Source organism: Abramis brama (genome assembly GCF_963993115.1).
Source record: "Abramis brama genome assembly, chromosome: 1".
NCBI classification, from domain to species: domain Eukaryota; kingdom Metazoa; phylum Chordata; class Actinopteri; order Cypriniformes; family Leuciscidae; genus Abramis; species Abramis brama.
The window spans coordinates 75,096,297-75,113,240 of record NC_139963.1 but is presented as its reverse complement, the minus strand read 5'-3'; the positions used below and the strand labels follow the sequence as shown (position 1 = coordinate 75,113,240).

The 16,944-nt window shown below is 38.7% G+C and overlaps 2 protein-coding genes across 2 annotated transcripts in view; both read right to left on the bottom strand.

Annotated features, from left to right (window-relative positions):
• Window positions 1-16,944, bottom strand: part of LOC311089369 (uncharacterized protein) — a 113,762-nt gene that overhangs the window by 4,327 nt on the left and 92,491 nt on the right. The gene's annotated exons all lie outside the window — the stretch shown is intronic.
• Window positions 2,526-10,473, bottom strand: LOC311097831 (uncharacterized protein; the record flags this gene model as incomplete). The annotated part of the gene is made up of 5 exons (XM_084137756.1): window positions 10,355-10,473; window positions 9,653-9,964; window positions 9,220-9,555; window positions 4,506-4,625; window positions 2,526-2,800 (listed from the first exon to the last, which is right to left on the bottom strand). Exons 1-5 carry the CDS (start codon window positions 10,413-10,415, stop codon window positions 2,526-2,528), a joined length of 1,104 nt encoding a protein of 367 aa, XP_083993882.1. The 5' UTR covers window positions 10,416-10,473.

Sequence of the window (16,944 nt, the reverse complement as noted above, 5' to 3'; positions counted from 1 at the left end):
TGCTGGTGATGAAAGCATGCACTAGTTTTTCTAAGTCTTGATTGGAAACAAAGCATCTAATTCTTGCAATATTTTTCAGATGATAGTATGCTGATTTAGTTATTGCTTTGACATGACTATTGAAACTAAGGTCTGACTCTAAAGACACACCAAGATTCTTGACCTGATTTTTAGTTGTTTGACCTTTAGAGTGAAGGTATGCGTTCACCTTGAGAACTTCATCTTTGTTTCCAAACACAATGATTTCAGTTTTGTCTTTGTTTAACTGTAGAAAGTTTTGGCACATCCAGCTGTTGACTTCATCAATGCATTGAAGCAGAGAGTCAATGGGGCTGTAATCATTAGGCGATAGGGCTAAGTAGATCTGTGTGTCGTCTGCATAGCTGTGGTAAGAGATTTGGTTCTTTCTCATTATTTGGCTCATTGGGAGCATGTACAGGTTGAACAGGAGTGGCGCAAGAATTGAGCCTTGAGGGACTCCGCATGTCATGGGCGTCCACTCAGACTTATGGTCACCTATACTCACATAATAACCTCTCCCATCTAAGTATGACCTGAACCATTTTAGAACTGTCCCAGAAAACCCCACCCAGTTTTCCAGCCTGTCCAGAAGTATTTTGTGATCGACAGTGTTAAATGCAGCACTGAGGTCGAGTAGAACCAGCACTGATAATTTGCCTGAATCTGTATTTAAGCGAATATCGTTTATTATCTTAATGAGCGCTGTCTCTGTGCTGTGATGCGATCGGAAGCCAGATTGAAAATTATCAAAGTATCCATTTGAGTTTAAGAATTTGTTCAGCTGGTTGAAGACAACTTTTTCAATGATTTTGCCTGTGAAAGGAAGATTTGAGATCGGTCTATAGTTGCTTAATATAGTCTTATCCAGATTGCTCTTTTTCAGGAGGGGTTTGACAACAGCAGTTTTAAGGGAGTTTGGAAAACTTCCATAGAAAAGTGAGGCATTTACCACTTCTATGAGATCTGCTTCTAAACAGTCTAACACACTTTTAAAAAAAGATGTGGGAAGTGTGTCAAGGGCGCAGGTTGATGTTTTAAGGTGCTGAACGGTTTCTTTCAGAATTTTGCCATCAATTTCTTCAAAATCAGACATAGTAACTACTTTCTCAGGTTGAAGTCTGATCTGACTGACCCCAGCGCAACTCAAGGATGTGCTGATCACCTTTCTAATATTATTGATTTTCTCAGAGAAAAAGGTAGCAAACTCACTACACTTGCTGTCGGAGAGCATTTCACTGGGAAACTCGCTTGGGGGATTTGTTAGTCTGTCGACAGTAGCGAAGAGATTTCGAGTATTATTTAGGTTTCTGTTTATGATATTGGAGAAGAAAGTCTGTCTAGCTTTGCCTAGTTCCATATTGAAAGCACGAATGGTGTCTCTATAGATGTTATAGTGGATTATAAGTTTTGTCTTTCGCCACATGCGCTCTGATTTTCTGCATTGTCTTTTCATAATTTGCACTGCTGTTGAGTTTCTCCAAGGTGCTTTTTGTTTACCATTCTTCCTGACTTTCACAGGAGCAATATCATCAATTACATTTTTAACCTTTGAGTTAAAAGAATCAAGGAGAGAATCAACCGAGTCAGCAGATATGCTCGGTCTTAGGGATATGGCCTTCATAAATAGTACACTAGTGTTCTCATTTAGGCATCTCTTCTTGACAGACACAGATCTAACTTCAATGGCAGGAGAGATCAATAAATCAAAGAAAATACAGTAATGATCAGAGAGTGCGACATCCTTAATATCATTCAATGAAATGTTTAGACCCTTACTGATAAGTAAATCTAGAGTGTGTCCACGATTGTGTGTGGGTCCATGTACATGTTGAATCAGATCAAAAGTTTTTAAAACAGTATTGATTTCTTTTGTCATATTATTTTCTGCATTATCTATGTGAATGTTAAAATCTCCAGCAATAGTGAAACTGTCAAACTCTGAGGAAATTATTGATAACAGTTCTGTAAAGTCTTCAGCAAAGGCTGAAGAGTATTTTGGAGGCCTGTAAATAGTGATAAGTAAAATCCGTGGAGCACCTTTTAACACAATACCCAGATGTTCGAAAGACGGGTAATTACCAAATGATATTTGCTTACATTGATAGACATCTTTAAAAAGAGCAGCTACACCCTCACCTCTCCTTCCAGCTCTGGAGACACTCATAAAGGTAAAGTTCGGAGGAGATGTTTCATTGAGGATTGTTGCACTGCAGCTGTCTTCTAGCCAAGTTTCATTTAGAAATATAAAGTCCAGGTTGTATGTGCTTATAAAGTCATTGACTAGAAGTGATTTATTTTTAAGTGAGCGGATGTTTAAAAGTGCTAACTTAACAGTCTTGCTTTTTGTGTCCACAATCTTAGTTTGTCGTGTGATAGGCACCAGATTAGATGGGTTTGCTGTACGGCTTTTAAAGGCCTTAGACTTTCTAACATGTGAATGAACAGATGATACAGGAACACTGGGTTCCCGCTTGTTCTGTAAACATTTGAGAAAGTTACTGTTATCACAGCGGGGACCCGGCACAAATCACTTGGAGCTGGTATTGGTTGATTTTGTAACATCTCGAGCAGACGGTGGAAGTTGTGGGCCCTGGCGTTGTGGAAGGGGCCTTAATGCTCGAGGAGGAGGAAGAGGGGGAGGGGGGAGAGGGCGAGCTGCGCCCATAGACTTTGGTGGTAGTGATGTTTTTCTGGTTGATATCTGGGGGCTTCCAGCGAATTGGGTTCCAGCATCTGGAACTGGGTTCCAGCATCCAGCATCCAGAACCTGTGCTTTTTGCTCCAATTGGCACAGAATGTACATAGTACTTACATCTACTGTGTTTACGGGAATACCCGACTTGGCATTTTGAAATATTTCTCTGTTTATTTGGCCATTTAGGCGCGCAACCGGAGACAAAGACTGCTTGTCCGTGTTGCGCTCGGAGTGCGTGCACAGCATCCTGTCAGTATAATTCAGTTCTCTTTCGCGACTTATCGCGCTTTTAATATTTCTTTTCAATATAAAGCACATTCTGCTCTTTTCTTTCTCTTTCATTCATGATTTGTTATTAATAACTTTAAACAGAATCATCAACTGAAATCTGCGCGGATTATCAAAAATACGACACATTTATAGGACATAAAATTGTCTCTGCGGCAAAAGTGAAAGTAAAAGCACAGCAAAGCACCCGTTTCAATAAAAGGATATATTAAAGTTTATATAGCCTACTTTTAAATTTTTGCTGCTGTTCTATTGGCTTGAATCCCAGTGCAGGAGCTGTAGGTTACAATTTACCACAGAAACGCAAGTGGTTAGTTGATTGCTGTGGTGACTCGTGACACTCGCGACAGCACTGAACACGCACTTTTGCCGGTACAACTTGAATATTATTATTATTATCATACACTTTTCATTAACTTCGGTAGTACAACAAGGGAATTGTAATTGGCTGCTTTTTCTGCAGAGAGCCGATCTCTGTTGATGTGTCTTAATTTTTTTTATCGTTTGTTGGTAAAGGGTGAGAGACCTTGCGAGCCACATGATTTTTGCCAAAGAGCCAGGTATGGCTCGTGAGCCATAGGTTTCGTTCCCAACCACTAGTGTACACAAATCAATAGATATACTTTCACAAACTGCTGTGAGACTGGGCTGGTCTGACAGTGTGGGGGGCGTGGCATCACGATGGTAGCTTTCCATCGTGATGTCGGTCAGCCATCACAACCCTATTTTGTTATTGTGTGAGTGTGACCAGTAACGCGTGAATGCAGCATGATCTGAATGCAGGGAAATACACGGAAGTGAATCACCATCATTAAGAAATGAGATCGCATTTATGTTTGAATCGAGATTGTGATTATTATTTTTTTGATTAATCGTGCAGCCCTACCCCGAAGTGACAAAATTAAATAAAATTCTGTATCAAAATTTATAAGGAAAGACCAGTACTTTGTTTAGGCTTGGTTTGTAGGGAATTACAAACCTGCGCACATATATTCAAACGCACATAACTATAGAACCAATTCTAAATGCGCATGTGAACGCCATCAGCGTTTCTCACAGGTTCACGTTTAAAGTCTGTGTAGAGAGAATGGTGTCAACTTAGCGGGCCCCTAATTTAATAACAAATTATCATTGCGACGGCAGCAAATCAATCAAAACTAACTTTAGCTAAAAATAACTTCATTAAATAACCGCTATAAAGCCAAAACAATCTCTGTTACCATAAATTATACGCTTATCTCTGTAAAGCTGCTTTGAAACAATCTACATTGTTTAAAGCGCTATATAAATGAGGATGACTTGACTTGACTTGGAATATTAATATATTGACGGAATCTACAATGTTTCCTGTATGAAGACATTCAAATGCACAAATATTGACGAATCCTTTGAGGTTTCAATCCTGAATTGATGGAATTATCAGGCTGATTTTATTGTGGCGGGATCAAACCACTGAAGCGAGAGACTGATGATGTGTGACAGTGATCATGTGATCATGAACCTTGTGTAGGAGCTGCTGCTGTAGTTCGGCTTGATTTCTTCTCAGAGTTTGAGCTTCTGACTGGAATCAGTGTTGGTGAAGCGACTGGAGCTGCAGAAGATGAATGTTCAGACGCATCATCTGTAGGACATTAACATCATATTTTCATATCAATCATCACATGCAGTTTGTGTTCCATCATCACAGTTTACAGTGTGTCAAGTCAAGTCATCTTCATTTATATAGCGCTTTTAACAATGTAGATTGTTCCAAAGCAGCTTTACATTGATAATAGGAAATTAAAGTAAAGTGTTTTGGCTTTATAGCAGCTCTAGAATAAAGTTATTGTTCAGCTAAAGTTAGTTTGATTGATTCACTTCCGTCGCAACGATCATTAGTTATTAACGTAGGGGCCGCTAACACGACACCGTTTTAACAGAAAACTCTTAAGTTCTTTCTGCGCAAACTTCAAAAACGCGAACCAGTGAGAACGTGGCGTGCACATGCGTATTACGAGTTCAGTCTACAGGTATGTGCGTTTGAATATATGTGCGCAGGCGTGTAGTCCTTCCCTACAAATCAACGCTCAACATACTACTTGTCTGGCCTTAAAATTAATAATACAGAATTTTATCGCTTCCACGTAGCCTGGATCCGGCAGACTGTGTAACGCTGTCAGAGTTTTAAGTCTGCCCAGGATGAATAGAAAAGACAGCGCAAACGGATGGTAGTTCCACGAGTCTTTATATATGTCCTCTCAGTTAAATGCACTCTTCTCATACATGTCATAGAGCGAATATTAACAGGGGAAAAACACTCTGAAAACACGCTACAAATAAGAGTAGAACGTAAACACAGTAAATCAAAGGAGCAGTCGGTAGAGCGGTCATCTCTCTCCTCTCACGAGCAATACTCTTCTCTCACTGCGCACGCGCTCACTTGAACAGCGCGCATACAATAACATGTCATCTTAAAGGCATACACAACATTCATGTCATGAACACTATAACATTAGGTGGCCGTTACAACTGCGGTAAACCTCGGGATGAACAGAGAGACTAATATTAGCGTAGACGCCATTCTTCTTATGATGTAACGAGTACATCAGGATTTATGGGAAGTGTTCCCGGTTCCGGCTGACCTGATCTATGCAGCCTAACATTGAATTATAAAAGTCTATAATGTATTATGTGTATGCTAGGTCAAAGAGATGTGTCTTTAGTCTAGCTTTGAACTGAAAGAGTGTGTCTGCTTCCCGGACAATGTTAGGAAGACTGTTCCAGAGTTTTGGTGTTAAATAGGAGAAGGATCTACCGCCAGCAGTCGATTTTGATATTCTAGGTATTATCAACTGGCCGGAATTTTGAGATCGCAATAGACGTGAAGGACTATAATGTGCTAAGAGCTCGCTCAAGTACTGCTGAGCTAAACCATTTAGTGCTTTGTAAGTAATCAGCAATATTTTTAAATTTCTACAAAGTTTAATAGGAAGCCAGTGCAGTGTTGACAGAACCGGGCTAATATGGTCATACTTCCTGGTTCTGGTAAGAACTCGAGCTGCTGCGTTTTGGACCAGCTGTAGTTTGTTTATTAAGCGTGCAGGGCAACCACCCAGTAGAGCATTACAATAATCTAGCCTTGAGGTCATAAACGCATGAACTAATTGTTCCGCATTTGTCAATGAGAGCATATGGCGTAACTTCGATATATTTTTAAGATGGAAAAATGCGGTTTTACAGATACTAGACACGTGACTTTCAAATGAAAGATTGGTATCAAAGAGCACACCCAGGTTCCTAACCGACGACGAAGACTTAACAGAGCAGCCATCAAGTGTTAGACAGTATTCTAGGTTATTACGTGTGGACGTTTTTTGTCCAATAATTAGAATCTCTGTCTTTTCAGAATTAAGTAGTAGGAAATTACTAGTCATCCAAATTTTTATATCAGCTATGCATTCCGTTAATTTTGTGAATTGGTAAGTTTTGTCTTGGCGTGAAGAAATATAGAGCTGAGTATCATCAGCATAACAGTGAAAACTAATGCCATTCTTCCTAATGATATCTCCTAATGGTAGCATGTACAGAGTGAACAGCAGCGGTCCTAGTACTGAGCCTTGTGGTACGCCATACTGAACTTGTGATCGATAAGACATCTCTTCATTTAATAATAATAATAATAATAATAATAATAATAATAAGTTTTATTTATATAGCGCCTTTCCAGGGCTCAAGGACGCTTTACAATAAACAAACAACAATAAAGGCAATTGACAAAGACAGCACAAAAAACAACAACAGTAGGTAGGTGAGAATGTAAGTACAGTAAATGAAAAATGGGTAGATGGGGCGGCAACCAACAGAATACAAACAGATATAACTTTGAAAAAAAAAAAAAAACCTTACGAATTATGACTTTCAGAAAATAGGTGAGTTTTGAGCATGGATTTGAATTCAGAAATAGTGTTAACAGAACAGAGTGATCGGGGGAGAGAGTTCCACATTTTGGGTGCAACAACACTGAACGATCTGCCCCCCATTGAAGCAAGGCGATGCCGAGGGACGACGAGAAGGCTGGAATCAGATGATCGTAAAGTGCGAGTCGGGGTGTAGGGGAGGAGCAGGTTACAGAGATAGGGGGGAGCCAAGCCATGCAGAGACTTAAAAGTGAGAAGGAGAATTTTGAATTTGATACGGTAAGCCACAGGAAGCCAGTGAAGATCATGCAGAATTGGAGTAATATGTGCAGAGCGCTTGGTGTGGGTGAGTATTCTGGCAGCAGAGTTTTGAATGTATTGTAATTTGGAAATGGAGCTAGCAGATAGACCAATGAAAAGTGCATTGCAGTAATCAAGACGTGATGTGACAAATGCATGGATGATAGTTTCAGCATATGAGAGCAGCATCTACAAACACTAATAGCGAGATACAACCACGATTTACTGCTACAAACTGATAACGGTCAGATAAGTATGATTTAAACCATGCTAGCGCAACATAATTTTCGAGTCTATTTAAAAGAATGTTGTGGTCAATAGTATCAAATGCAGCACTAAGATCGAGTAACACTAATAGCGAGATACAACCACGATCGGATGATAAGAGCAAATAATTTGTAACTCTAATGAGAGCTGTCTCAGTACTATGGTACGGTCTAAATCCTGACTTGAAATCCTCGCAGATATCATTACTTTCTAAAAAGGAATATAATTGTGAGGATACCACCTTTTCTAGTATCTTAGACAGAAAAGGTAGATTCGAGATCGGTCTGTAATTGACTAATTCTGTAGGATCAAGTTGCGTTTTTTTAACAAGCCGTTTAATAATAGCCATCTTAAAAGTTTTTGGTACGTATCCTAGAGACAAAGACAAATTAATGGTAGTAAGAAGAGGATCTATGACCTCTGGAAGCATCTCTTTCAATAGCATAGTCGGTATAGGGTCTAACATACATGTTGTCGATTTAGACGATTAAACGAGTTTAACGAATTCTTCCTCTTCTATAGCAATGAATGAATCGAATTTTTACTCAGGGAGACTACAATGCACTGCCTGATGCGATACTGTAGTAGACGGTTGCATAGTTATAATTTTGTCCCTGATATTATCAATCTTATAAGTGAAGAAGTTCATAAAGTCATTACTGCTGTGCTGCTTGGTAACTTCTGGGCTTGAAGCTTTCTTTTTCGTTAGTTTAGCCACTGTTTCAAATAAATACCTAGGATTTTGTTTATTTTCTTCTAATAGGGTTGAAAAATAAGCAGATCTAGCAGCTTTATTATTTATCTAGCAGCTCATTACGACAATGAGTTGGTCCTGACACCTATAGAGTTGTATGAGTCTGTCTGGTGCCCTGGTGGCCTGTATACAGTAGCCCGCACAAATCTCAAACGTGACTTATCATTTACACTATACATTGCTATATTAAGCACCAACACGTCAAAAGAATTATATTTGAAACTAGACTTCTTAGTAATTCTGATAATATTACTATAAATTACAGCAACACCACCCCCTTTGCCTTTCAGATGAGGCTCATGTTTATAACAGTAATCTTGCGGGGTGGACTCATTTAATGTAATGTAATCGTTTGGTTTTAGCCAGGTTTCTGTCAAACACAGCACATCTAGGTTATTATCTGAAATCATATCATTAACAATGAGTGCTTTTGAAGTAAGCGATCGAATATTCAGCAACCCAAGCTTTAGCATTTGCTCATCTGTATTATAGCTGTTTTTTATTTGTTGAACATCAATTACATTTTTACCCTTATAGGTTTGGAAGTTTTTTGTATGTCCTAATTCGGGGAAAAGACACAGTCTCAATATGATGATATCTACAGTAGGTGAAAGAGGCTCTATGTGATGGGATTTATCTGACCTTGGTGACGTGAGACAGCTAGCAGACGGTCGGTTTAGCCAGTCTGTCTGCTTCCTGACCTGAGCCCCAGATTGTCATGTTTGAGCTCTAAGACTATGTGCCATATTACTAGAGAGAAGAGCAGCACCATCGCAGGAGGGATGAATACCATCTCTTTTCAACAGGTCAGGTCTGCCCCAAAAACTTTTCCAATTGTGTGACAGTGATCATGTGATCATGAACCTTGTGTAGGAGCTGCTGCTGTAGTTCGGCTTGATTTCTTCTCTGAGTTTGAGCTTCTGACTGGAATCAGTGTTGGTGAAAAGATGCATCATCTGTAGGACATTAACATCATATTTTACAGTGTTGTTTCTCACCTGAATACTTGACAGTGTATCTGACTGAGGTCTTGAGTTGATTTCTATGAGTAAGCTGACATCTCCACTCTCTGTTGTCATCTTCATTCAGGAGTGTTGTAGTCAGAGTGATGATACAGTGATCTGATGATAATATCTGATATCTGGAGTCTGTCTTCAAATCAACACCAGCCTGATTCACCCACAACAGCTCAAATACCACATAATGGACCAAATTTTTACAGGGGACAACATATGAATAAAACTGACAGGAGAGAGTCACAGAGCGGCCTGGACTGATCTCAGTCTGTGAGGATGAAGATGATGATGATGAAGATGATGATGAAGACACTGAAACTGAACACAAGACACAAATCACAGACTCTTCAATCATCATCTGAGTTTAAAGGGAGAATCTGCCCTTTTTAAATTGACCACATAATCATAAACTTACCATGAAGAACATGCAGATAAACACGTGCATTAGTTTCTTGTTGTTTGTCATTCACATATTGTCGGCAGCTGTATAATCCAGAATCTTTTCCTGTGACGTTCTTGATGTTCAGAGAGCAGTCAGACTCCAGACTCAGTCTCTCATGTCTCTCTGTGCCTTTATTCTTTATCCCTCCAGTAATCAGTTCAACTCTCCCTGAATGTCTGTTATAGTGTAACAACCATGTAGTTGATTTGCAGTCAGAAAGATCTTTATTACAGGACAGAGAGACATTTTTACCAGAACTGATGAACACATCCACTCCACTGGTTCCTGAAACACAGTATATCTCAGTGATCATTATGATATATATTAATTAATGAAAACATAAAACACACCAGCATTAAAAGCAGAAGTTTTAAATCATAGTATTTTTCCTGTCTTAAAGCAAACAACACACTCTCCAGAATAAACTATTAGTCTTTATCAGAGAGCTGTTCAAATCACTGACACACTCTTAATATGAAGATAATTCTTCATCATCAGATGTTTGAGTGACACTATGTCCAGTATCAGGAATAATACAGTATGATCTGTGTGTATCAATACACAACTCTGAGATCACAACGTGAATGTGTGCAAGAATAAACTGAGCATGTTCAAATGAACTCTTTCCAGACTAATTCCACTAAATGTCTTTAGAGAAAATACAGATTTCTTTACCTGTGAGAAGTGAAGAGAGAATGATCAGTCCCAGCAGACACAGATCACACTTATCAGCCATTTTCTGTTTCTGTCAGTCTTGCTCTTCATTATATATAGTTACAGCTCCTCCTTTAAACATCAGCAGCTCTTCCTGTGGTTATTAACTTCCTGTCATCTGACCGACCAACCATCACTGGTGAAATAAACATAAAGCCTAATGTTGCAGTGCATGATGGGAACCACCAATCAAAGCTCATCCATGTCTCCCAAAATAATCATTATTGCTAATATAGCGTATAACTGTTGAGCTGAGTGAACCTGAAGGTAGTGATGGTGAGATGAAGCTTCATGAAGCTTTAAAAGCTTTCCAGCCTGATGTGTGTAAAAGAGGCTGATTTCTCCAGGTTTCGAATGCACACAGCGACACCTGCTGGTCAATGCTGATATCATGCAGAAAAAACTCCTCAATATTTGTTAGATGGGTTGTGATACATTAACATATACATGCATATACACATGTATAAATAAATAAATAAATGAGTTCTTGGAAGTTTTGTTGTTTCATAATCTTGTAAGTGGGCAGTGCTTTTGAACAGTTGAACAGAGGGGAATGATGGAGTTATTTAGACTGGATAAAAGAGGGTGAAAGTGATTAATATGGACTGGACAGTGTAATGGCTGCCCAACAATACAATTTAAACAAACAAAAAACTTTCTGAGACAAATTCAAGCCCGGCCGCCCATGTGATAAGGCGTAGTCCTAACCGCTAGACTACAGTGATGCTTCGAAATACAGCCGCCCTCAGACTTATGCTGATTCTCAGTCACAAAGCCTCGAGAAAAATATATATCTATACAAACAATCAATCAGTAATATTTATAGCCACCCGTTACACACTACAAAGAGAGAATAAAGGAAAACAAAACCGCATAAGAAATTGATACGCAATTTTCTTTTTCTTTTAATAATGTATAGGTTTTGAATCACTAAGAAACACGGGTAACATTTATAATAACTGCATGATATTAATCATTAGCTGAGCATTAATAAACAGTTAATTCATCATTTATAAAGCATTAATAGACATTAATAAGCAGTTTATAAATACAGCTATAAATGCTTTGTTCTTGATTTAATAAGCATATCTATAGTGTATATAATAATTGTATTTTCATACTTTATTAATGATGAATTTATCATTTCTAAAATGAAGTATTGCATTATTTACACACCAGTTGTTTAGTAGGTGTCAGTGGTTCATCAGATCTGAAGTGTAAGTAAATGATAAGTGTAGCTCACGGCGGGTAGCACTCGTCTCAGTTACTAGGTCGCTATAAAAGCAAAACTATGGACCAGAGTCAGAAGATTTGGATCGACTCAGTCAAGCAAAAATTAGCAAAGACGATCATAAGAAAATAATAAAAACAATTAACCACTCAGACCACTGGAATGCAGCTAATTAATGAAAAGGTAAGTGTGTTTTTCTATTTGTTTGTTCTTTTGCATGAATTGTATCTTTTGAGATTGAAAGAATGAAAGAAAAACTAAATAAAAACAAACAGATAACAGTAACACACAGTGGGCCCTATTTTAACGATCTGAAACGCAAGTGTCAAGCACAAAGCACAAGTAACTTTGTGGGAACTTTGTTTGTCTTGAGCGCTGTTGCTATTTTCTCGGCGGGATAAATGACTCTTGCGCCAGGCGCAAATCTAAAATGGGTTGGTCTGAAGTAGCTTCATTATTCATCGGTGTGGTTTGGGCGCTAGTGAAATAAACCAATCAGAGTGTCATCTCACATTCCCTTTAAGAGCAGACGCACTTTTTCCATAGCGGATTGCTATTGTAACGGCGGATTTGCCAGGCGCGCGCCAGGAGCGGTTCACAGCCAAGGAGAGCAACGCTCTAGTCACGGCCGTAAAAGAGAGAAGTTACATTGAAATGGAGAAACCCACCCAAATTAACTTCGGTTAAACAGACGTATGATAATTTGGGTAAATGTGTAAGCTAGATGTATGCTTTTATAATAAATTGTCTATCTATCTATCTATCTATCGTAACAACGTATGATTTGCAAAAATGAAAACTGCTGCTTCTGTGTAGATGAGAGAATCAAAGTGTATGCGCGTTGTGCACACGCTACATTGATTATGGCCAAGCATGCGCCCTTAAAATAGCATATGAATAACATGCGCAACGCGCCACTGACTTTAAACTATTTTTTCCTGGTTAGTGGCGCAATTGTTTTCTAAACCTGCAAAATAGCATGAAGGAACGTTTGCGCCGGGACACGCCTCCTTTTTTGCGCTGAACCGCCCAGGGAGCGCAAGTTCATTCCCTAGTTTAGCGACGTGCTTCTGTGGAGGGAAAAGCGCGCTTTGCGCGGGTGCAAAATAGGAATGATACATGCGTCGGTGTACAAAGTCAATTGCGCTGGGTGCAAGATAGGGCCCAGTATTTCGAATCAATGATAAACACAGAAACACAGAGTCAAAATTTTCCAATATCAATTTCTGAAATTCAACCTCAAGTTTCTCAATTTCAAGTTCAATGTCTTGTTTTCAAATTCCAAAAAATTAGGAAAGTTACAACTTTAGTAGGAAAGTTGTTCAACAATTAACGCAGTTCAGTCCATGAAGAGAAAAGAAGTCAAACTGCACGTTAGTTACATATTCTGGCCACACGATGGAGACAAAGGGTAAAGTAAGGCTTAGATGTGGTCACAAGACAATGAGTTTGACCTACAATTCCATATTGTAGAAAAGGATTCACCAGCAATCCTAAGAAGAGAAGCATGCTCAAAACTCAGACTGATTAAAAGAGTGTACAAAGCAGAGAACAAAGACCAAACTGACATTCTGAGTGAATACCAAGATGTGTTTACTGGTTTAGGATGTGTAATTTTGTGATTTTAATTTTGTCTTCAGGGAAATCCTGGGAAACTTGAAAAAACGCAATGTATGCAGTTCTGTCCTACCCAATCAGAAAACTCCTTTTCTCACAACTCCTTTTCCTCTGTTTCCAGGTACGAAACAATGGGATGGCTCGCCAGTCCAAACCCGGGATAAGAGTCCACAGCCAGGACAGGATTCAGGATCACAGCAGCAATTTTTCAGACACTCACAAAAGAGAAAAATAAAACACAAGAAAAAAACCCGGCCTTGCAAAAACAAAGTTAAAACAATCATCAGTAACTCATTCAAATAAACAGTTTCTAATGACCAAAATGTCTGTTTCAATTATTTGGATATAGGCAACACATACATGCTCGTCACCATCTGCTTGATTAACACACTAGAGCAGGGGTGGGCAAACTACGGCCCGCGGGCCACATACGGCCCGTTAGGCTGTTTAATCCGGCCCGTCGAGTATTTAAAAAATGGTCTTAAGATCGCATTCAATTTGCCTTTTTCTTGCAATAATTTGCGTTATATATATATATGTATATTGCATTGCATATATTTGACAATCGGAATATCAGATATTTCATGCCATAGCTAACAAATGTAAAAAAGGAAAAATGACATAAAAGCAGATCATCATTCATTCAGCGCTGTTGTGGCTGCGGTGTGTCACGTAACAAGCAATGACGCGTCACCATGGAAACCAAACAGACCGCGACTTAAGCGCATAGACTTGTTGCACGTTAATGTTTTTTCCTTTTTTGGAAACTCACAGAGAAAAAAATGTTTGGTAACCGCTTGCACACCTGTTTAGTTTTTCCTTTGATTTGTCTGCTATTTATTTCTCACACTCCCCTGTGTGCCATGTACAGAACCCAGTTTTGTTCATTAAATGTTCTGATCTGCCTTTGTTTTTTATGTTTTATTTTATTATTCTTAAAATAAATTTGTATATTCGTTTATTTTGTTTTTTCCCCACAAATGTATGACTTTTGGAAGTGCAAATTGCTTGCCATATGCAGTTTTAATAAAGTTGAATTAACGTAACCTTCTGTCATTTTTACTTTTCTAAGTGTACACTTGCAGGTGTTGTTTCTAATTTACTATTAGGCCCATTAAATAATAATAAGGATAAACAATATTTAAAAAGTATAGGCTATAATTATTAGGCATCTGACTAATTAAAAATTAACCTCAAAACATAACATGCTAAATGGGGGATATCTAGCATAAAAAATGTATTGTCAGAATGTTGTCTCTCAGTTGTTGAATTTCGCGCAGACGTTGCCACAACGTAAATGTGTTTGCTCAGCCCGATCTCATGAAAGAGCGAATACCACGAATTGTATTTGTAGTGCTTATGTTACGCAGTTTTCGCGTGCATATGATATGCACTTTATGGCGTGTAATAGGCACGCACTCCACACCCCTAATCCTAACCAAGGGGTTTAGAGTGCGTAGCATATGCACGCAAAAAAAACAAAAACAAAACATTTTTGGCGTATAAATGGCACGAGAAATAAAATTTGTGGTATAGATACGCACTTTCATGAGATCGTGTTTCATAATCTGCTACTGGGCCGGCCCTCTGTCAAATTTTAAAACCCAGTGTGGCCCTTGAGCCAAAAAGTTTGCCCACCCCTGCACTAGAGTCTGTGTACAGAGCTAGCAAAGCTAGCAGCGCATGGCACACACTTCACAACAGAAAAAATATAATCTTTCAAACATTAAACATAACTATATGCACTCACAGATTATATTAGAAAACACTTATAGCATTTTCAAACATTTTTTTATATCACTCATCACTTTTTCAAATGTATTTTTCACATTAAGAGTCCAAAAACAGTATCCACATTACCTAAATACATCTCTTATAAAGAAATTGGTACTCACCAAGGAGAAATATAAATCAGAGACAAAAAAAGTATTTTCTCAAAGAAAAGATCTTCTGGAAACTCTCCAACAGGGGGCGGGGCTAACCTTTCACCTCACCAATCAGGAATCAGTTCAGGAACCTTTTCTTTTTATAATAAAATAAAATAATAATGACTTCATGTTCTTTTCTTACTATTAGTTTTATAGCGATATAAATTAAATAATACTAATTATTAATATTAGTGACTGTCAAGTTGTGACTATTTTTTGTGCAATTCCCCACTTGAAAAGGACAGTCCCTCCACATGAAGATCTTAACTGGATTTCACTCAATAAACAGCCATGGAATCAGTTGTTTGTCTTTTATTTACCATTCTTTGGTTGGCAGTAAACAGGTGAAAAACCTCAAAAGAGAGATGACAAATACAAGTTATTTGAGTTGAAAGCCAAATTAAATAAACAAAATTATTCACATTCACCTCAGATAAACACATTTCTGCTATTATAAAATGCAAGGTTTCCACTTTTATTCTAATTAGTAGTTTTAAGCAGTATTTTCATAGTAAAGAATTATTCTAAGGTATCATTGTAGCCATACAACTAGATATGCTTTACCAAAACAAATCAGGTGGTATTTTAATTTTCAAATGCATATTTTCTTATCTTTAAACCAAGTATCTTTAGCCAAATAACTTTTTTACCTTCAATTGGTTTAATATTCAGGTTAATTAATAGATCTCATATTTTTAGCCAAAGATTTTTTGACTATACATTATTAACTGAATTAAGAACTTGGTTTATTAAGATTTCTACAAAGTTTAAATTACTTTTAACCATTTCAAACACATTCTTTGTCAATGAATTTGGCTTTTCTTACTTTTCCTTTATACCCCACTTGTTTGATAAAACCAAACAACATTTGAAGTTACAAATATCACTGTAAAAGTCCTATCAAAGTCAACAAGAGTTAAGAGTCTGTGTTTTCCAGAGTATCATTTGCACTGCAACTTAAGTCAGTCTAGCCAAACATGGCCAATATGGCGCTTACCGGCTGTCCTTCACTGTCTTGTGGAGGGCTTGGTTTTGCACAGTCACCTTGATGACAAAGTATGAAGTTTCCTTGGTCTAGTGGTGCTATAAATGCTCCTTTCACTGTGGTCTAAAGACAACAACAGAGCCAAGTACTGGCACTATCAGATTGCCTCAGATTTGTTCCACCTGGTTCTCCACTGATTGAAGGAGGAGGAGTTTCACCACCGAGGAGCTCCCAGGCAGTTTGTCAGCACACCTCCCACTCGATCTTCCCACGGGAACCGATGGAAAGATCGTAAATCAGCACCTGCTTACTGCCGGTCAGCTCCGAGTTTGGTCCTCAGCTGGTAGCAAGACAACCAAGCGTCGAACATCTCTGTGCAGGACCGTGGTTTGGGTAGCGTCTTTCAGGACTTTGGCCGATGGCCGGTTTAGTGCGAGTTTTGTGACAGGAAGGCAGGAGCTTTGGACCACTTTGACGTTCACGTCTCGAACAATGCCCTTAGCATCTGGATTGACGCTCACCACCCGTCCTAGCTTAAATTGGCCCCTCACTGCATTTTGGTCGCACAACCAGACAATATCTTCGACAGCAACGTTGCGATGCAAAGTGTGCCATTTACTTCTCAGAAATAAATTTGGGCCGGCAAGCTGGCTCCAAGACCTCCAGAACTTGTTGACCTGGTTCTGCATCTCTCTGAGTCTCTTGTAAGGGTAGTTCGCAAAGTCAAATGTTCTGATCTCACCGCTTGGAGAGGCTCGGCCCAGGAGAAGTGTGTTGGGTGACACATACT